Source organism: Zonotrichia leucophrys, chromosome 25 (genome assembly GCF_028769735.1).
Source record: "Zonotrichia leucophrys gambelii isolate GWCS_2022_RI chromosome 25, RI_Zleu_2.0, whole genome shotgun sequence".
Lineage (NCBI taxonomy): Eukaryota > Metazoa > Chordata > Aves > Passeriformes > Passerellidae > Zonotrichia > Zonotrichia leucophrys.
Window position 1 is genome coordinate 2,164,946 of NC_088194.1, and position 20,624 is coordinate 2,185,569.

The 20,624-nt window shown below is 56.7% G+C and overlaps 3 protein-coding genes across 4 annotated transcripts; 1 reads left to right on the top strand and 2 right to left on the bottom strand.

Annotated features, from left to right (window-relative positions):
• Positions 1–115: 115 nt before the first annotated feature.
• Positions 116–5,234, bottom strand: CERS2 (ceramide synthase 2). Its single transcript, XM_064732616.1, has 11 exons — positions 5,103–5,234; positions 3,620–3,793; positions 3,088–3,205; positions 2,886–3,004; positions 2,658–2,715; positions 2,533–2,583; positions 2,286–2,378; positions 1,675–1,803; positions 1,488–1,594; positions 1,255–1,408; positions 116–1,085 (listed from the first exon to the last, which is right to left on the bottom strand). Exons 2-11 carry the CDS (start codon positions 3,790–3,792, stop codon positions 957–959), a joined length of 1,131 nt encoding a protein of 376 aa, XP_064588686.1. The 5' UTR covers position 3,793; positions 5,103–5,234; the 3' UTR covers positions 116–956.
• Positions 5,235–5,972: 738 nt separating this feature from the next.
• MINDY1 (MINDY lysine 48 deubiquitinase 1) lies at positions 5,973–13,608 on the bottom strand. Of its 2 annotated transcripts, none has more exons than XM_064732692.1 (11): positions 13,438–13,608; positions 12,166–12,443; positions 11,540–12,060; positions 10,490–10,547; positions 10,328–10,392; positions 10,073–10,231; positions 9,100–9,202; positions 8,875–9,017; positions 7,783–7,932; positions 6,389–6,553; positions 5,973–6,307 (listed from the first exon to the last, which is right to left on the bottom strand). In XM_064732692.1, exons 2-11 carry the CDS (start codon positions 12,356–12,358, stop codon positions 6,260–6,262), a joined length of 1,605 nt encoding a protein of 534 aa, XP_064588762.1. In that variant the 5' UTR covers positions 12,359–12,443; positions 13,438–13,608; the 3' UTR covers positions 5,973–6,259. The 2 variants fall into 2 exon arrangements, with proteins under 2 accessions (XP_064588762.1, XP_064588761.1); XM_064732691.1 differs by having other exon boundaries at positions 7,783–7,974.
• Positions 13,609–14,112: 504 nt separating this feature from the next.
• On the top strand, positions 14,113–19,745 carry PRUNE1 (prune exopolyphosphatase 1). Its single transcript, XM_064732596.1, has 8 exons — positions 14,113–14,903; positions 16,101–16,205; positions 16,285–16,490; positions 17,511–17,695; positions 18,379–18,537; positions 18,630–18,724; positions 18,804–18,962; positions 19,070–19,745. Exons 1-8 carry the CDS (start codon positions 14,865–14,867, stop codon positions 19,388–19,390), a joined length of 1,269 nt encoding a protein of 422 aa, XP_064588666.1. The 5' UTR covers positions 14,113–14,864; the 3' UTR covers positions 19,391–19,745.
• Positions 19,746–20,624: the final 879 nt, after the last annotated feature.

Below are 20,624 nucleotides of genomic sequence, written 5' to 3' on the forward strand. Positions count from 1 at the left end.
TTTTTAGCACTGCCTAAAGGATCTATGCCAAAATAACCCCCCCACCCCAGGGACACAGAATATGCCCAAATCCTGTAATTTTTTTTTTTTTTTACCCAAGTTTATTAGTTTTTTTAACTTTTAATATATTTAACCTCTTATTTATTAAAAAAAAAAAACCAAAAAAAACAAGAACAACAAAACACGTTTTGGTCTGACATTGGTTAATGGTCCTTTTCCCCCCCCCACCCCTCCGTGCTGGGAGGTCTCACAGCATCCCAAAGGATGCAGGAGACAGAGCCAAGCCTGGCTCCTCCTGTCTTCCAAATAAATAGAAAGGAAGGAAAAAAAAAAAAAAAAGGAAAAAATCAAGTTGGAAATTTGTCCTGTTACAGCTGGGAGAGGCCACGGAGAGGGAGAGACTCAAAAATCCATTTACCGAAGAGAAATGAGAGGATTAAACTCTGTGAGACACAAGGAGTGACTCAAGCCCGCAGCTTCCTTCCCCCAAGTACTTCCATAGTGTCATCCCATCATTTAGGCACTGAAACACCCAGGAATTCCCTGCTCCTCCCTCCCAGGTCGGTGGAGCAGGGGCTGAGCCGGCTTTTCCAGCTCAGGGAAAGGGGAATTATCCCCCCTTCCCCCGGTGAAGGAATGGTTGGGAAAATTGGAATAACACGGAGCCCGGCAAGGGGCTGGGGCCGAGCTCTTTGGCCAGAGCCAAGCCAGGGGCTGCGGGGCGGGGAGGAACCGCCCCGAGGGATGGATGGAGCCGCCCCGAGGGGTCCCCGCCTGGCCGGGAGCCGCAGTGGATTAAGGCAGCAGGTGAGAGGTGGAAGGGCACCAGCGGTGAGTGTGAGGCAGAGCTGCGGCCCCGCTCCGGAGCAGGGCGGGCGCTCCGGGCTCCCGGTGCGGAGCGGCCGGAGGGGCCGGGCCGGTGGCAGGAGGTGGCAGCTCTCGGGTCCGGGGCGCTCTCAGTCGGTTTTGCGGTGGTTGTTGTTGAGGACGGGGTGGCCGTTGGAGAGGGGACCGTTCTTGGTCACCTCCTCCTCCTCCTCGGTGTTGTCCGTCTCCTCACGGTCACTCCGCTCGTCCTCCACCACCTGTGGGCAGAGGGCAAAGGGGGTTCAGGCAGCAGCTCCCCCCATTTTCCTGCCGTGCCTCAGTTTCCCCATTGCAACCACAGCGGTTTCTCCCCACAGCGGATCTGGGGAGCCAAAGGCAGTTGGGATTCAGATCTGGGGGTCTTTCCTTCCCCAAGCCCCCTCTCACCTTTCCAGTTATGAACTTCTGGGCCATGCGGATGATGAGGTAGGCCCAGAAGATGTGCAGCGACTGCAGCACCACCATCATGAAGTTGAAGAAGTAGTAACCAAAGAAGGCAGGGTAGAGATCCAGCGGATAAACCATCGTGCAGTGCATGATCCTACCACGAAAAGCCACTCCTGTCACTGAGGCTCCCCCAGCCCCTGCCTCAGTTTCCCCCGTTCCCCAGCAGAGCTCACCAGAAGGGGAGGATGACCAGGCGGGTGATGATGAAGACGGCGGCGAAGACGATGAAGATGTTGTTGCAGGTGTTCCTCCACCCGGCGTAGTTGAACATTTTGGCAGACTGGGGGGGAAAAGGGGGTGAGCAGGGCAGGGGGCACAGGATGGGGCAGTGGTGGCAGCAGGGCAGGGGGACACACCAACCTCCAGCAGATAATCCGAGGAGTCGTGCAGGGCCATGATCAGAGTCCCGGCACGGACGTAGTTGGCAAACCAGGAGAAGCTGATGAGGATGATGGTGGCAACGTGGTGGATGATTTGCTCTTTGAAGTCCTGTGCCCAAAGCAAAGGGAAGCTCAGCAAAGGGAGGGTTACAGCAAACCCCCATCCCACAGCCCCTGGGCTTCTCCCACCTTCCAGAGGCTCCAGTTACCCACAAGACAACGGGTTCCCTTCAAGAAATGAGCTTTTCTTGCTTTTTCCTGCTCCTGTGCCCACATCCTCCCAGCTGCTCCCTCCTGCCCACCACGAGGGTGAAGAAAACCCTGCTGAGATGTCCATCCCAGTGTCCCCCAGCCCATCCCGGTGTCCCCCAGCCCATCCCAGTGTCCCCCAGCCCATCCCAGTGTCCCCCAGCCCATCCCGGTGTCCCCCAGCCCATCCCAGTGTCCCCCAGCCCATCCCAGTGTCCCCCAGCCCATTCCGGTGTCCCCCAGCCCATCCCAGTGTCCCCCAGCCCATCCCGGTGTCCCCCAGCCCATCCCGGTGTCCCCCAGCCCATCCCGGTGTCCCCCAGCCCATCCCGGTGTCCCCACCTTGCGCTTGACGTCGGAGGCGATGCTGAAGAGCAGGGACCAGTAGAAGGAGAGCTCGATCATGTAGTACCAGTACTGGGAGGGCAGCACGCTCTGGGGGCAAGGGACAGGTTGGGGGGTTCCTCTGTGTCCCCTTCTCTGAGCACCATCTGGGTGCCCCGAGGACCCCCAAACCCTCCTGCACCCCCAGTTCCCCCTGGTGCTCAGGAGAAGCCGTGGGCTGAGCTGGGGTGGGATCTGTGCTCACCTGGATGGGGTATCCCTTCCACACCTCCCGCAGGTCGTAGAACCAAGGTTTCTGCAGCAGGGGGAGACACAGGAGTCAGAGGGGCCGGGGGGGCTGGGGGAGCAAGGGGAGGGGGCAATACTCACATCCACTATGACAGCCATGCCAGCAATGAAAGCAATAAGGTAAAAGGTGAATCTCCAACTGGAAAAAGGAAGCAGACGTTCCTCAGATGGGCACCGGGGAGAGGAGTGAGGAGGACGGACCCAAATCCTGCATCTCCCACCCTCCCAGGCAGCTCCTGGCCAAGCTGGGACCCCCAGAGCCCCCCAGGGTGGAGGGACAGTGACACCAGGCAGGAGGGGGGGTCTCACCTGGCCTCCCTGAATTTCTTGAGCAGGCTGGGCCGGTCCTGGTTGCGGCGGCGGCGGAACCAGCGCTCGACCTGGCGCACGGTGCAGCCGCTCTTCTTGGAGAGCATCTCCACGTCGGCCTGGGGACACCAGGGCAGCCCCACTGTGTCACACAGCCCTGCCTCTGCCACCCTCACCCCCTGGCCACCCCCCGAGCCCTCACCTGCTTGGGGTGTTTGCTGGTGGCAGCGTAAAACCTCTCCAGCACCGCGTTGGGGGTGGCTTTTAACCGCACCTTCTCCTTGACGTTCAGCAGCCCGGCCAGGGGGGTGGCCACGTACCTGGGGAAGGAATTCCTGTCACCTGCATGGTTTGGCACCATTAAAGCCACTCAGGGACCCACGAACACTCAATGCCTCGGTCTCCCCATGCTGCTGTGCCTCCTCCAGGGTGGGTTTTGCCAAGGGGAGCCCCCCAGGTCCCTCTGTCACGGGCTGTCCCCACTCTGCCCCTCCCTTCTCTTGCTATCCCAACAAAGCCGGGTCTGTTCCCATTGTTTGCCCAACAAATCACTCCCTAAAGGCCGTGTTTGTGTGGGGAAAAGGGAGCACGTGGGTTTGTCAGGGGGGATCAGGACCCCCAGCTCGGCTGAGCACAAGGTGCCACATGCCAGGGTTCAGCCACAGCCCCCAGGGCATCGGGAGAGCCAGATCGGGGGCTCAGCATCCGTGCCCACCCCCAGGGAAGGGACTCACGTCTCAAAGAGGTGCCGGACAACGAGGAAGAGGAAGGCCAAGGGGAGGGTGATGTACAGGTCAGAGGCTTTGGCATAGACTCGCCCATCCCGGTCCTCCAGGTCAGCCCAGGTGAGGTTTGCCGGGAGCCAGAGCCGTTCCCACCAAAAATAGCTGTACAAGGTCTGAAACATGCTGAGGGAAGGGAAAGGGGGAGAGGTGAGGGGGGCATCTCCGAGGAGAAGGCCGATCCCACCCCGGCCCCACCTGGCACCCCAATTTCCACCTCGGCTCCCAGCGAGGCCCCGCTGAAATGCCCGTCGGAGCTCGGCTCGGGCACCGAGGGACTTTGCTCCCTGCAGCCCGGAGGTCAGAGGGTGATCATTAACAGGGGCCCCAGTCCTGCTTCCAGCCTGCTCGGCTCCTGCAGCCAGCCCGAGGGAACAGCCGGGCTCCCCGTCCGCACCGGGACCGCAACCCCGGCTCCGCACCGGGAGCGGGGAGAAACCCCCGACTTTGGTTTCCCTCCCGTGCGTGCATCCCGCGGCCGATCCAAACCCGATTCCCGGTGGGAAACGGAGGCACGGAGCCCACCGCCAGCGCTGCGAGGCCCGGCACGGCCCCAGCGCGGGATTAGGGATTTGTGGCCACACAATGAGCACCTTTGTGCCTTAAAAAGGCTCCGGACGGGGGAGCGGCCCCTCGGGGCCAGCGGGGTCAGCGCATCCCGGCTCCCCGTCCCAACCCACCGGCCGATTCTGGGGAACCCCGCGGGGTCGGGATGGGCTCGGTTGGGATCGCAGCCCCGGGACGCGAATCCCCGACACGGATTGTGGCGAGGGCCGGGGCGGCTCCGCTCGGCCGCGGGAGGAAGAGGAACCACCGTGGCCGGTTTCGCAAGGGCGGGCGGGAGGGAGGTGCCGCAATTCCCGGCTCCCGGGGCCGTGCCGCGGGCAGGTAACGGGAGGGGAGCGTGGGAGGACGGGGTGAGGCCCCGGTCAGGGCCGGCAGCTCCTTCTCCCCCGGGGCACCGGCGGCACGGCGCGATGTGTGGGCACCGGGGCACGGAGCCGGTGCAGGAGGGGGCACCGCCAGGCCGGACCCCCCTCCCCAGAGGTGATTTTAGCAGCGATCCTGCTGGAAACCGACAAACCCTGACGTTTTGTAGTCGTGGGCAGATAAACGGGACCGGGAGGGATCCGGGCCCGGGGGCTGCGCGCCCGACCGGGCCGGGGGGCAGCGACCCCGCCGGGGCCCGAGGCCGCTGTGGGCCCGGGGGGGCCCCGCCTTCACCCGGCCCCGCCCGGGCAGCCCCGGGGGGCCCCGGCGGGCCCTGCCCGAGGGCGGATGGAGGCCCGGGATGGCTCCGGTGCGCGCCCAACGCCCGCAGAAAGGCCCGGCCGCGGGCCTGGCGCGGGGGGGGCGAGCGGGAACCATCCCGCGGCCCCCTCCGGGCGGCCCCTCGCGGAACGGGGCGGCCCCGCGCGCCCCCGGCCGCACTCACCCGCAGCCGCCGCCGGTGCCCTCACGGAGCCGCCGCCGCCCGGAGCCCTCACGGAGCCGCCGCTCGCCCCCCTCCGTCCCGCGCGCGCCCCGCGCCAGGCAGCGGCGGCAGTGACGTCACCGCGGACCCGGGAGTGACGTCACCGCAACGCCGCGGGGAGCGGCGCCCGCCGTGGGGCGGGGCGGGGCGGAGCCCAGGCGTGAGCAATCGACCGCCGAGACGGGATCCGTGCGCCCCCCTATGGATCCCGAGGTGCTCCATATACACCCCATATAGACACCCTATAGACAGCCCTATATGTGCCTTGGGCACCCCATATAAACACCCTATAGAAAGCCCTATATGTGCCCTATATACCCCCTATAGACAGCCCTATATGTGCCCTATATACCCCCTATAGACAGCCCTATATGTGCCCTGTGCACACCATATAGACACCCTATAGAGAGCCCTGTATGTGCCCCACATACACCCCATATACCCCTTACAAACAGCCCCATATGTACCCCATATACCCCCTATAGGTGCCCCATATACATCCCACATACACCCCCTATAGACAGCCCTATATGTGCCCCACATACCCCCTACAGACGCCCCATTTGAGCCTCATTTGTGCCCCTATGGAACCCCACAGGCCCCACTCGCCCTCTGTCGCCGCCTGGCGGCCACGCCTCGCCACTGCACCCCACAGAGGGGACCCCAAACTCGCGGAGGAACCGTGACCCCAAATCCCCCAAAAAAACCCCAAATCTCCCAAACCCGCGGAGGAACTGCGAGCCCAAATCCCCCAAAAGCCCCCCAAATCCCCTCAATCCCCCCCCAAACCCCTGTGTCCCCAGAGAACAGAAGTCCCCACTGATGCCAGGGTGCAGGGGGACAAGTCCTTTACTTGCCGAGGGCTAAGGCCACATTTTGAACAGGGGTGTGCGGGTGTCCCCCCATCCCCACACCCACACCCACCCGTGTCCTGGAGTGTGGATTGAGGTGTGGGACCCCCCCTGTGTTAAGGCCACTGGGAAGTTTGGGGTGTTCCTGGGGTGGTCTCAGACGGTCACCCCTCATCTCCAGCCCACAGGGACCCCCAGGATGTCCCTGGAGGATGCAGAGCAGGGTTTTGGGGGGCTGCAGGCGTGGGGACCCCCAGGCACGGGGTGCTAGAGGAGGGTGCAGTCCGAATCCGGCCTCTGGCGCCGCCGCTCCGCCTGTGGGGACAGGGACAGGGCCAGGGCTGAGCTCTGGGGGGACGCACAGAGACCCCCAGGGCCAGCAGCACCCCCGGGTACCTGCGCTGGGAGCAGCTGAGGAGGAGCAGGGCGATGAGGATGAGGGTGAGGATGAGGATGGTGCTGCTGGTACTCCTCCTGCTGCAGCTGCCGCGCCAGCTCCAGGTCGCTGAGCACCGAGGAGGGGTCCTGTGCCTGCTGCAGTGACAGGGCCACCATGAAATCCTGGCAGGAGCACAGAGAGGGGGGTCAGACCCTGGGGAATCCACCATGGCACTCAGGTGTCCCCCCACTTGTTCCTGTCAGATTTTCTAAAAAATTCCCTTGCCCAGGGTTTTCTCCTGGGAAGCTGAGAAGCCTCAGCTCCTCGTGTTTTGCTGCCTTGGAATGTGCCTATTTTCTAAATTTTCTAAAAAAATTTCTAAATGTTTTCTAAAAACTCCCCTTGCCCAGGAATTTCTCCCAGGAAGCTGAGAAGCCTCAGCTTCTCCTGTGTTTGGCTGTTTCAGAATTTGATCTGGAGATTGTTTTTCCAGCACGTGAATTGTTTTTATTTAATGACCAATCATGGTCCAGCTGCGTCAGGACTCTGGAAGGAGTCACTGTTTTTTATTATATTTATTATAATATGTAATAAAATATTATTTCATTATTTATTATTTAAATTATTTCGATTTGTTATAAAATAAAATAAAATAATTATTACAATATTTCTAAAATTACTATAATATTTCTAAAGTATTTATTATTATATTTATAAGGCATTTATTATACTATTTTATTTTATTATTTTATATTAATTATATTATTATTTATTTGAACAAGAATTTTAGCATTCTTGTTAAGCCTTCTGTCTGTATCCTTTCTCTATTTCTTTAGCGTAGTTTTAGTACAGTATTCTTATAATAATTCTTATAATATAATAATATAAAATTCTTATAATAATAATCATCATCATCATAATTTTAGTATCATATTCTTATAGTCATTAGTATCGTATTCTTATAATAATAAAATATATTAATGGAATATAATAGCTTATTATAGTCAGTATAATAATAAGTATTCTTATATAGTAATGTAATGTAATGATATGTAATATAATATAATATAATATAACATGATATGATATGATACGATATAATATAATATTATAATTATATATATAATTATAATATTATATATATATAATAATATATAATATTATATTATATGCTATTATATACTATTATATATACTATGATATGATATGATATGATATGATATGATATGATATGATATGATATGATATAATATAATATAATATAATATAATATAATATAATATAATATAATATAATATAATATAATATAATATAATATGAACCTTCTGAGAACACAGCCTCAGATCCATCTCTTCCCTCACCCTGGGGACCTCCCAAATCCCCAACCCGCTGCCACCACGTGTCCCCAAACCTGGTCCACTTGTCTCTGCTGCAGCCGGGGGTCCGGGGGGGCCGCGCTGGCCCCGTCCTTGCCCGGGGGGTGGCTGAGGTGGAACTCGGTGTCACAGAAGCAGCTGTCGCCATCCACGCTGTGCAGGCTCTCCCACACCACCCCCTCCTCCTGCAGGAAGCCCTGGTCGGTCACCAGCAGGTAGAGGTGGCCCTGGGCACAAGGGACAGTGCCACAGACACGTTCAATGAAAAATCCTTTTACTAGGATATTTTCTCCTGAGAGGCCTCAGGAATGAAATGTAAACAATGGTTATCTGCTGCTGTGGAATGCAACTGGTGCATCTTTGATTGGTCTCATGTGGTTGTTTTTAATTAATGGTCAATCACAGCCCGGCTGTCTCGGACTCTCTGAGAGTCACAAGATTTTATCATTCCATTCCTTCCTATTCCTTTCTGATGAAATCCTTTCTTCTATTCTTTTAGCATAGTTATAATCTCATAATATAATATAATATAATAATTTATAATAATATATACAAATATATATAATATATTATATATAATATATTATAGAGATTATATATATTATATTATATATTATACATTATATATCATTAATAAAATAATAATATAATATTATATTACATTGTGTATAGTATAATGTACTATACTATACTACACTATACTATAATAATAATATAATATAATTAATATAATATAATATATCATACCATAAAATAACAAAATAATAAATCAGTCTTCTGAAACCTGTGAACACCACCACGTTTAGTGACCCCACGTGAGGAACATTCCCACAGGACAGGTGACAGTGGGCCCTGGGTGGGGGTCTGGGGGGACACAGAGGGCTCTGGGGGGCACAGAAAGCTCTGGGGGGCACAGAAAGCTCTGGGGGGGCACAGAAAGCTCTGGGGGGCACAGAGGGCTCTGGGGGGGCACAGAGGGCTCTGGGGGGCACAGAGGGCTCTCGGGGGCACTGAGGGCTCTCGGGGGCACTGAGGGCTCTGGGGGAGCACAGAAAGCTCTGGGGGAGCACAGAAGGCTCTGGGGGGCACAGAGGGCTCTGGGGGGCACAGAGGGTCGGGGCTCCCACCTTGTGTTTGATCATGGTGCTGAAGTGGTTGTTGCGGAAGAAGACGCCGAGCTCTCCCTCGCGGGCGCGCGCCGTGAGCTCGCACAGCCCGTGGAAGGTCAGCTGGGACGCCGTGGCCTCCAGGAACTGCTCTGCCACCAGCCCTGAGGGGACAGCGGGGACGTGGCGGGGCCGGGGGTGCCCAGCTGTGCCCCCCAGGCCCGCGGGCAGCGGCAGGGCCGTTACCTTCGCTCACCAGGCGCGAGTCGCTGGCGTGCTTGCAGGTGATGATCTTCTCCACCAGCTGGTTGTAGCTGAGCTTGCCCACGGCCTGCACCTGCTCGGGGCTCTGTGGGGCGGCAGGGACACGGGGTGAGCTCCTGGTGGGCGTGGGGCCACAGCAGAGGGGTCTGAGGGTCCCTTCTGAGGGAAGGCAGCACCCAGGGCAGCCTCCTGCCATGGCCAGAGGAGCCGGGCACTGCCTCGGGTTCAGAGCCCCATCCCAAACATCACTGAGGGCTTTGGGGTGGGAATTTCTGGGATCATCTGGACACCCCCAAACCACAGGCAGGGACCCCTCCTGTTAGACCAGGCTCATCTGGAGCCCCTAAACCAGAGTCCTGCTAGACCAGGCTCATCTGGACACCCCCAAACCACAGGCAGGGACCCCTCCTGTTAGACCAGGCTCATCTGGAGCCCCTAAACCACAGGCAGGGACCCCTCCAGTTAGACCAGGCTCATCTGGAGCCCCTAAACCATAAGTAGGGACATCTCCTACTAGACCAGGTTCATCTGGACCCCCCCAAACCACAGTCCTGCTAGACCACGCTCATCTAGAACCCCCCTAAACCATAGTCCTGCTAGACCAGGCTCATCTGGACCTCCCCAAACCATAAGTAGGGACATCTCCTACTAGACCAGGCTCATCTAGAGCCCCCCTAAACCATAGTCCTGCTAGATCAGGCTCATCTAGAACCCCCCTAAACCATAGTCCTGCTAGATCAGGCTCTTCTGCACCCCCTCAAACCACAGTTATGGACATCTCCTGCTAGACCAGGTTCCTCCAGGCCCCATCCAACCTGGCCTTGAGCACTCCCAAGGTTGGGACATCCATCCTCAGCTCGGTCACCTTGGCCAGGAGGAGCCCCAGCTCCTCTCCAGCCCTGGGGACACCGCTGTGACCCCCCAGAAGCACCAGCAGCCAGGCAGGGGGGCTCACCTGGGGGTCCACCAGCCAGCCGTGGTACAGTGGGATGTTGAGGAGGTCGAAGACGATGCACTCGGGGGTGTACTCGAAATCTGAGACCCCCGTGAACCTCACGTTGACGTCCAGCCCCGTGGAGAGCTTGGGCAGCACTGTCATGGTGTCACTGATGTTCTGGGGGGCAGCAAAACACGGGGAGGGGTCACTCCTGAAGGTGCCAGCCCAAATCCTGCAGCCAGCAGGGCTGTGTGCTCTGGGGGTGCTCCTCACCTGCTGGAAGTTCAGCTGCAGCCCCTCCGAGGTGTCCTTGGGTTGGGTGGCCAGGATGCAATTCCCTGTGAGACAGCGGGGTCAGAGCCCCCCCCAGGGAATGTGGGGGTCCCACTGGAGCCCCCACTCCATTCCTGGTGCCACAGCAGGGTCCCCACTCACCCAAATGTGCCATCAGCTCCTCGGCCGTGACCACCTCTGTCTGCGGGGGCAGCTTCACCTGGGGGCAACCAGAGCAGGCTGGAGACCATCCCATTGATCCCATCCCATCCCATTGATCCCATCCCATCCCATTGATCCCATCCCATTGATCCCATCCCATCCCACTGATCCCATCTCACTGATAACATCCCATCCCATCCCATCCCATCCCATCGATAACATCCCATTGATCCCTTCTCATCCCATCAATCCCATTGATCCCTTCCCACTGATAACATCCCATCCCAGCCCAGCCCAGCCCAGCGATCTTATCCCATTGATCCCATCCCATCTCATTGATCCCATTTATCCCATCCCATTGATCCCATCCCATCCTATTGATCCCATCCATTCTATTGATCCCATCCCATCCTATTGATCCCATCCCATCCTACTGATCCCATCCCATCCATTGATCCCATCCATCCTATTGATCCCATCCCATCCCATTGATCCCATCCCATTCCATTGATCCCATCCCATCCCATTGATCCCATCCCATTGATCCCATCCCATTGATCCCATCCCATCCCATTGATCCCATCCCATCCCATTGATCCCATCCCATCCCATTGATCCCATCCCATCCCATTGGATACATCCATCCTATTGATCCCATCCCATTGATCCCATCCCATCCCATTGATCCCATCCCATCCCATTGATAACATCCCATTGATCCCTTCCCATCCCATCAATCCCATTGATCCTTTCCCACTGATAACATCCCAGCCCAGCCCAGCCCAGCCCAGCCCAGCCCAGTGATCTGATTCCATTGATCCCATCCCATCCCATTGATCCCATTTATCCCATCCCATCCTATCCCATTGATCCCATCCCATTGATCCCATTGATCCCATCCCATTGCATTGATCCCACCCCATCCCATCTTATGCCTCCCATCCCACTGATCCCATTGATGCCATTGATCCCATCCCATCCCATCAATCCCACCCCACCCCTGGGACCCCTCCCCAGGGGATCTGGGGGTCCGAAGCCCCCCCAGCTTGCCTTCCACTGCAGGAGGAGGATGTTGATGATGGCCAGCAGCGGGCAGGGCCCGTTCTCGCCCTGGGTCACCAGGGCCGTGCGCTGCCCCTTCCACAGGATCCACTTGACAAAGTAAAAATCCCCGGGGGGCTGCGCCCGGGGGGGCTCGGCCGGCGGGGACCCCCTGTCCTGGGGGGACCCCCTGTCCTGGGGAGACCCCTCCTCCTTCAGGGACCCCTTGTCCTGTGGGAGCTGCTCTTTGGGGGACCCCCCTTCCTTCGGGGACCCTTCCTCCTTTGGGGACCCCTCCTCATGCAGGGGCTGCTGTTCCTTGGGGGAGCCCCCCGGGGGTCCCTGGGGGCTGGAGACCCCCTCCAGCTGCCTGGATGGACCCCCAGAACCTTCCTGGGGATTCCCTGCACCGGGAATTGTGTCACCAACATTGGGAATTGCGTCATCAACATTGGGAATTCCATCCCTAAAATTGGGAATTGTGTCCCCAGCATTGGGAATTGTGTCCCCAACACCGGGAATTCTGTCACCTACACCAGGAATTGTGTCACCAACAGCAGGAATTGTGTCACCAGCACCGGGAATTTCATCCTCAACATTGGGAATTGTGTCCCCAACACCGGGAATTCTGTCACCAACATCGGGAATTCCATGCCCTGCACCAGGAATTGTGTCCCTAACACTGGGAATTCCATCCCCAACATTGGGAATTGCACCCCCAACAAAAGGAACTGTGTCCCCAACATTTGGAATTTCATCCCCAGCACCAGGAATTCCGTCCCCACCCGCAGCCTCTTTGGGGGGCTCGGGGGTCCCCTCCTGCTCCATGGGACCCTCTGGTGCTGCTCTGGTTCCACTCAGGCTCCTGGGAATGCTCTGGGTCTGTCCAGGAGCAGCTGCATCCCAAATCAGCCTGAGGAGGGAAAATGGGGCTGGTTGAGGAAAATACTGAGATAATATAAATATAAATATAATATAAATTAAATATGTTCATAAATCTTAATCTAAATTAACATAAATAAAGCCATAAATGTATATATTATATATATACATATATATCTATATATATATATAGATATACATGTGTATATATGGGGGTTGTAAATGAAATGAAATAAAATCAAATGAAATATAATAAAAAAGAAAATGAAATATAATAAAATTAATAGAAGTAAATTAAATTTAAAAATAGAATAGAATAGAATTAAATTAAATTTAAAAATAGAATAGAATGGAATTAAATTAAGTTTAAAAATGAAATGAAATGAAATAAAATGAAAGGAAATAAAATAAACTTTTAAAATAAAATTTAAAATTAGAATAGACTAGAATAGAATTAAATTACATTTAAAAATGGAATAGAATAGAATTGAAATATAAAAATAAAATAAAATAAAATAAAATAAAATAAAATAAAATAAAATAAAATAAAATAAAATAAAATGCAGCGCCGTTTAACAGCCATGAGGGAAGGTGGATTTCAATTCCCACTCGCGGCTCCGCCCCGAGCCCGCGGCGGGGCCGGTCCGGCCGGACCGGGGGGTCCCGGGGCGGGGTCGCCCCTCGGTGTCCCCGCCCGGGTCCCCCCTTGCGGCTTTTCCTTCACTTTTCCCCCCCTAATCCTTGTTTTTCCTCATTTTTCCTTCTTTATTCCTTGTTTATGCCCCTTTTTCCTTCTTTATTCCTTGTTTTTCCTCATTTTTCTCTCTTTAATCCTTGTTTTTCCTCCCTTCCCCTTCTTTATTCCTTCTTTATGCCACTTTTTCCTTGCTTTTTAAAATTTTTCCCTCATTTTCCCTTCCTGTCTTTATTTTTTCCTCCTTTCCCCTTCTTTTTCTAGTTTTCCCTTTTTTCCCCTCCTCTCGCCCTTCTTTTTTTCACTTTTTCCCTCCTTTTTAACCCTTTACCTTTTCTCCTGCTTTTTTCTCCTTCTTCTCTCCTCCTTTATTCCCTTTTTCTTCCTTCTTCCTTCTTTTTCCTTCTGCTCTTTCCTCTTTAATCCTCTTTTATTTTTTAATTCCTTCGCGCTCCTTTCGCTTCTCTCGTCTTCCTTTTCCCCCTTTTTTTTTTTCCTTTTTAATCTCCCCTTTCTTTTATCCTCTTCCCTGGTTTTTTTTTTTTTTTCACCCTTTTTTTTCTTCTTTTTTCCTCTTTTTTCCCTCTTTTTCCCCCGTTTTCGGGGCCTGTTTTCCACCTGGCTGCGGCTGCCCCGTGGGAAGGCGGATTGAGGGCGGGGGGAGGAGGAGGAGGAGGAGGAAGAGGAGGAAGAGGAGGAAGAGGAGGAGGAGGAGGAGGAAGAAGAGGATTCAAGGTGGAAATTTTGGGGTGCACTCAGATTTTGAGGGGGGGGTTTGCAGGGTGCGGGTTGGGCTGGGGGGGGGTTTTGGGGTCGCAGCGGAATTTGGGGGTGTCCGAGGGGTCTGGGGGGGTGTTTGGGGGTTCAGGGAGGGGTTCGGGGGTCCCGGGAGGGTTTTGGGGTGAAATGAGGAAATTTGGGGTCCCCCCCCGAGCCCCCCCCCAGCGCGGGGGATGCCGGGAACGGCCCCGCCCCCTCCCAGCGGCCCCTGCGGCGCGGGGGGAGGGGCTGGACTGGGACGGACTGGGACAAATTGGGTTTATAGTGGGAGAGTTTGGGGTTAAACTGGCTGGACTGGGACAAGCTGGGTTTATACTGGGCTGGACTGGGATTAAACTGTGCTGGACTGGGACGGACGGGGATTAAACTGGGACGGACTGGACAAACTGCTGGACTGGGACGGACTGGGATTAAACTGGGACGGATTGGGACAAACTGGGCTGGACTGGGATTAAACTGGGATGGACTGGGATTAAACTGGGACGGACTGGGACAAACTGGGCTTATACTGGGATAGTTTGGGGTTAAACTGGGCTGGACTGGGATAGTCCGGGGTGATACTGGGCTGGACTGGGACGGATTGGGACAGTCTGGGGTGACACTGGGACAGTCTGGATTTATACTGGGCTGGACTGGGATAGTCCGGGGTGGTACTGGGCTGGACTGGGACGGTCCAGGGTGATACTGGGCTGTACTGGGACAGTCTGAACTTCTATTGGGCTGCACTGGGGTAGCGTGGGTTTGTACTGGTCTGTGCTGGGCCCTACTTGGCCGTACTGGGTTATACTGGGCTCTACTGGGTTGTACCGAGCTGTACTGGGCTGCACTGGGTTGTAGTGAGCTGTACTGGGTTATACTGGGTTATACCGGGTTATACTGGGTTGTAGTGAGCTGTACTGGGTTGTAGTGAGCTATACTGGGCCATACTGGTTTATACTGGGGCCATCCTGGCGGTTCAGGCCGTGGATCAGCGCTGTCATGGAGCGCTTCGTGCTGGGGAACCGGGCGGCTCTGCAGGTACGGGGAAAATGGGGGGGATTTGGGGGGCTCAGGGAGCTTGGGGGGTCTGGGGGGCTCGGAGGGAATGGGGGGATCGAGGGAAAGAGGGGGAACGGGGGGGATTGGGGTGCAGGGGGAGAATTGGGGAGCAGACAAATGGGGGAGCAGGGGGGAAATAGAGGCTCAGGGAAATGGGAGAGCCGGGGGGAATTGGGTGCAAGAAAATGGGGGTGAAGGGAAATGGGGGGGCATGGAATTGGGGGTGCATGGGAATGGGAGTGCATGGAATTGGGGGTGCAGGGGAGGAATTGGGGGTTCAGGAGAGAATTGAGGGTTCAGGGGGTAATTGGGGAGCAGGGAATTGGGGGTGCAGGGGAGGAATTGGGGGTTCAGGGGATAATTGAGGGCTCAGGGGGGAATTGGGGAGCAGGGAATTGGGGGTGTGGGGAATTGGGGGTGCAGGGGAGACGAGCACCCCACAGATTGAACCAAGAGCCCCAAGTGTGGTGCCCCACTGAGGTGGCACAGCCACACCAGGGACACCCCAAAATGTTTCCCTGCTGCAGCCCCATCCCAGACCTGCTGAGGGTTTGGGCTGCAGCTGCTCTCGGGTTGTTGTTTTTTTCGTGTTTTACCAAAAATTAGCAAATCTGGGTTATGGCAGCAGAGAATTGTCCCAAAAATCAGAGCCTGGGGACGGGGTGGCTCCCGTGGGCGGGGGACAGGAGAGTGACATGTTTTCCCTGATGCTGCAGGCAAGCTAAAGAGGGTGAAACAGCATTTTTGGGGTGATAAGCAGCCCCAAATTCTAGAACAAATGGGTTAAAGCACTCAAAGATGTGAGGCTGGGATGGTCCCTGGCCTCACCTGGTGGCTCAGCTGAGTTTTCCTGGAATCCCAACACACCTCACTCCACACACACACCCCCCAAACCTGAGGATTTAGTGCCAGAAATGGATCCCAGGAGTGCCAGGAGCTGGTCAGGAGGTCAGAAATGGATCCCAGGCAGCTCCAGGGGTGCCAGGAGGGTGCAATCTGTGGGTGCCACCTGGGACAGGTGGCTCCAGGAGCACCGATGGGGACAAGGGAGCAGTGTGGGGGATTTTGGAGGACCAGGGAGCAGTGTGGGGGATTCTGGAGGACAAGGGAGCAGTGTGGGGGATTCTGGAGGACAAGGCCACGCTGCTGCTGTGCTGACACCTCCCATCCCTGCAGGATCACATCCAGCAGCACCAGGAGGTCCACGTGGTGATGGGCAACGAGGCCTGTGACCTGGACTCCGCCGTCTCCGCGCTGGCCCTGGCCTATTTCCTCGCCCAGGTGAGGCTCAACCACCACCCCAGGGACCCCTGCTGGCCTTGGGGACACCTCCCTGGGTGTGACCCCCCCTTTGTTGCAGACCACCCCGGCTCCCAAAGCCGCCTTCGTGCCCGTGCTGAACATCCCCCGCGCCGACTTCGCGCTGCGGACGGAGACGACGTTCCTGCTGCGGGAGCGGGGCATCCCGGCCACCTCGCTGGTCTTTAGGGATGAGATCGACCTGGGCGGGCTGCACCACGCTGGGCTGCTCTCCCTGACTCTGGTGGATCACCATGTCCTGCCTGGGTGAGCTGGGTGGCACCTTGGGGACAGCCAGGGCCACCCTTGCTTGATTTTGCTGTGGGATTGGGGGATCCTGGACACCTTCCTCATTTTTTGGGGTGAGATCAATGTGGGGGATGAGATGGACCTGGCACCACGCTGGGCTGCTCTCCCTGACTCTGGTGGATCACCATGTCTTGATGGATTTTGCTGTGGGATTGGGGCATCCTGGACACCTCACTCATTTTTTGGGGTGAGATTGATCTGGGGGATGAGATGGACCTGGCACCACGCTGGGCTGCTCTCCCTGACTCTGGTGGATCACCACGTCCTGCCTGGGTGAGCTGGGGGTGGCACCTTGGGGACAACCAGGGGACAGCAGAGCCTCGATGGATTTTGCTGTGGGATTGGGGCATCCTGGACACCTCACTCATTTTTTGGGGTGAGATTGATCTGGGGGATGAGATGGACCTGGCACCACGCTGGGCTGCTCTCCCTGACTCTGGTGGATCACCATGTCCTGCCTGGGTGAGACAAGGGGTGGCACCTTGGGGACAGCCAGGGCCACCCTTGCTTGATTTTGCTGTGGGATTGGGGGATCCCACCTGCCTTGCTTGTTTTTTGGGATGAGATTGATCTGGGGGATGAGATGGACCTGGCACCACGCTGGGCTGCTCTCCCTGACTCTGGTGGATCACCACGTCCTGCCTGGGTGAGCTGGGGGTGGCACCTTGGGGACAGCCAGGGCCACCCTCGTTTGATTTTGCTGCGGGATTGGGGGTTCCTACCCACCTCGTTCATTTTTTGGGATGAGATCAACCTGGCACCGCGCTGGGCTGCTCTCCCTGACACTGGTTGACCATCACATCCTACCCTGGTGAGCTGAGGGGTGGCACCTTGGGGACAGCCAGGGCCACCCATGCAGTGCCTCACTTGATTTTGCCGCCCAGGATGGCTGAAATGGATCCATTTCCAGGGAGTTTTTAGGGAAAAAAAAGGAATAAGGGGCTTTGGCAGGCTCTGACCCTTCCCGTTGCCCAGCAGTGCTGACGCTGCCCTGGAGGAGGCCGTGGTGGAGGTCCTGGATCACCGCCCGCTGGAGCGGGCCCGAGGCCCCCCGTGCCAGGTGACAGTGGAGCCCGTGGGCTCCTGTGCCACCCTGGTGACCGAGAGGATCCTGCAGGGCCCCCCGGGCGTGCTGGACAGAACCACGGCCGCGCTGCTGCACGGTGAGCAGGGCACAGAGGGAGCTGGGTGACAGCTGGGTGAACATGAGCCAGCAGTGTCCCTTGGTGGCCAAGGAGGACAATGGCTCCTGGCCTGGATCAGGAATGGTGTGGCCAGCAGGAGCAGGGAGCTCGTTCTGCCCCTGGACTCGGTGCTGGTGAGGCCAAATCTTGAGTGCTGTGTCCAGTTCTGGCTCCTCAGTTTGGGAAGGACGTTGAGATGCTCAAACACAAGGCTGGTGAGGGGCCTGGAACACAAACCCTGTGAGGAAGGTTTGAAGGAGCTGGGGCTGTTCAGCCTGGAGAAAAGGAGGTTTAGAGGTGCCCTTATTGCTCTCTACAACCTTCTGAAGGGAGGCTGGAGCCAGCTGGGGTCAGTCTGACAGAACCAGAGGACACAGCCTCAAGCTATGTCAGGGATGGTATAGGTTGGATATTAGGAAAAAAATTTTTACCAAAAGAATGATAAAGTACTGGAATGCTTTTCCCAGGGAGGTGTAGAATCACCATCTCTGGATGTGTTTAAATAAACACTGGACATGGTGCTGTGGTCTGGTTGAGGTGTCAGGGCATGGTTGGATGATCTCAGAGGTCTCTCCCAACCCCATCATTCTGTGATTCTCTGGGGTCCTGGCTGAGCTCTGTCCCCAGGGACAGTGACACCACGGCCCCACTCGTCCCCACAGGCACCATCCTGCTGGACTGCATCAACCTGAGCCCAGCTGCAGGCAAGGTGACCCCCAGGGACGTGGCCTGCGTGTCCCTGCTGGAGGAGAGGTTCCCGGAGCTGCCGGCCCGTGACGCCGTGTTCGGAGCGCTGCAGGCGGCCAAGTTTGATGTCACAGGTGGGTGTGCCAGGCCAGCGGCAGCCAGGTGTGTCCCCCCCCTCTCCTTGGGGACAGCAAGGTCACCTGGGATCACTGCTGGCCACCTCCAGGGCTGACAACAGAGCAGATGCTGCGGAAGGACCTCAAAGTCCTCTCCAATGATGAGGCTGTCGTTGGCATCAGCGGCGTCTTCGAGGACTTGGAAGTGAGACTCGGGGCTGAGGGGGAAACTGAGGCACGCTGGGGACATCACGGTGACACTGAGACCCCTCCCCTCTGCCCAGACCTTCCTGCTGCGGCCTGGCTTGCTGCAGGACCTGGAGGCTTTCTGCCAGGCCCGTGGCTACGCCGGGCTGGTGGCCATGACCGTGTCCTTTAACCAACACCACGAGCCCACCCGAAAACTCGCCGTGTACAGCGCACAGGAGCCCCTGCGCAGCACGGTGAGTCAGGGAGCCACGTCTGGGCATCTCCAGCCCTGCTTTGCCCCACAACCTGGCAGTTTTGGGGGTGCTGGGCAGGTCCCAGCCCCACGTTTGCTCCCCCACAGCTGTGCAGGGCTCTGGAGGAGGCGACAACGCCGTCGCTGCTGCTGCGGCCGCTGCCCAGCCCCTGGCCCAGCGTGGCCGCCTACGCCCAGGGCAACGCCGTGGCCACTCGTAAGAAGGTGCTGCCCATCCTCAGGGCAGCTCTGGGGGGTCTGGGGGCTGCAGGGGGCCCCGAGGAGGAGGTGGTGCCCCCGCCCACCCCCATGAACAGCCTGGTGGAGGAGTGTCCCCTGGCCCAGGCCGTGCCCCCGCTGTGCCCGCAGGATGTCCTGGAGCGGGTCAGCCGCATCGCCGCGGGGCAGCCCCCGGGCTCCCCCAAATAACACAGGCACCCCCGTGGGCTTCTGAGGTCTGGATGAGCAGTTGGGGTCCCTGAGCAGGCCCCCGTGGGGTGCCTGGGTGTGGGGGGGTTGCAGCTGTCTCTGTTAGAGGTCAGCTCGTGGTTTGTCCCCCCCCAAAATGGCTCCCTGTGCCCCAGTGGTCCCCAAGGTGGCGTTTTGGGGGTGCCATGGGCAGGAGTTGCACCCCCTTGATGAAGGCGTTGGGGTGGGGGAATTAAGGAGTTATTGATGATCTTCCTTCCTTGGGGGGCAGGGGAGGCCCCAGAGGGTGGGTCCGGACATGCAGCCGTCCAGAACTGTCACTGTTTTCCAAGGATTAAATTCCCCTTTAAATTTCTTCCAGTTGTGGCTCTTGGCTTTTATTCAGGGACGGGGTGCTGCCCCACTCGAGCTGGGGGCGCGCCCCCTCTTTCCCTGGGGTGCAATCCCCTCTACAGTGGGTCAGAGGAACATTTTGGGGTGTCCAAGGAGGGGGTGTCAGTGCAGCCACGCTCCCGAGTCCAGCCCAGCCGGGAGGAAACTGGTTGTGCCATAAAAAGTCGTGAATTTCAGCTTTTCCCAGTGGATTTGGCTGCTCCAGGAGCAGAGGAGGGAGCGAGGAGCTCCTGCACCCACCCCCTGGACCAGCACAAGGCATTTATTTCAAGGGTGGAATGTTTTTCCCAAAAACCCTGACCCGAGCACGACACGGGGCTGGAAAATCCCAGCTCCCACCGGAGCACTGGGGAAAGGCTCTGTCACCCAGCACGTGCTAATTAATATTTAATCCTGGCACTAATTAAACTATGTACACCCGCACCTAATTGCAGAGCCCTTCTCGGGTCAGGCCCTGTCCGGCCTGGGGACAGTCCTGGGTGGAGGGGACCCCACCACGGTCCTGCCCGGGGCCACAGGGGCTGCTCAGGTGGGTTTGGGAGCTTAAAAATAGGAACAGATCCTAAAAAAAGGAGGGAGGTGAGGGTTTGGCGGCGGTGGAATGCCAGCTGGAGGCACTGTGGGCTCGGAGACAGCCGAGCGTTGGGGTTGGATCCTGGTTTGGCACCAAAGCAGCGGGGTTTGATCCCAGTTCTGCTCCTAAAAATTGGGGTTTAATCCCAGTTTGACATCCATCGGTTGACACAGCATCTGGGTTGCTCTGTTACCAGAATCAGGGTTAAACCGTTTGTGCAAGAACTGGTTATCCAGTTCTGCTCCTAAAATGGGGTTAATCCAGTTG

Bases quoted from the DNA above. Each gene is read 5' to 3' on its own strand.
- CERS2 (XM_064732616.1), bottom strand. From the start codon at position 3,792: ATGTTTCAGACCTTGTACAGCTATTTTTGGTGGGAACGGCTCTGGCTC. The intron at 3,206-3,619 runs GTGAGTCCCTTC...TTCCTTCCCCAG, and splicing joins GTCCGGCACCTCTTTGAGAC to GTACGTGGCCACCCCCCTGG. The intron at 2,716-2,885 runs GTGAGACCCCCC...TCCTTTTTCCAG, and splicing joins AAGAAATTCAGGGAGGCCAG to TTGGAGATTCACCTTTTACC.
- MINDY1 (XM_064732691.1), bottom strand. From the start codon at position 12,358: ATGGAGCAGGAGGGGACCCCCGAGCCCCCCAAAGAGGCTGCGGGTGGG. The intron at 10,548-11,539 runs GCAAGCTGGGGG...GGTTGCCCCCAG, and splicing joins TCCTCCTCCTGCAGTGGAAG to GTGAAGCTGCCCCCGCAGAC. The intron at 9,018-9,099 runs GTAACGGCCCTG...CTGTCCCCTCAG, and splicing joins CTCGCGCCTGGTGAGCGAAG to GGCTGGTGGCAGAGCAGTTC.
- PRUNE1 (XM_064732596.1), top strand. From the start codon at position 14,865: ATGGAGCGCTTCGTGCTGGGGAACCGGGCGGCTCTGCAG. The intron at 17,696-18,378 runs GTGAGCAGGGCA...TCGTCCCCACAG, and splicing joins CACGGCCGCGCTGCTGCACG to GCACCATCCTGCTGGACTGC. The intron at 18,963-19,069 runs GTGAGTCAGGGA...GCTCCCCCACAG, and splicing joins AGGAGCCCCTGCGCAGCACG to CTGTGCAGGGCTCTGGAGGA.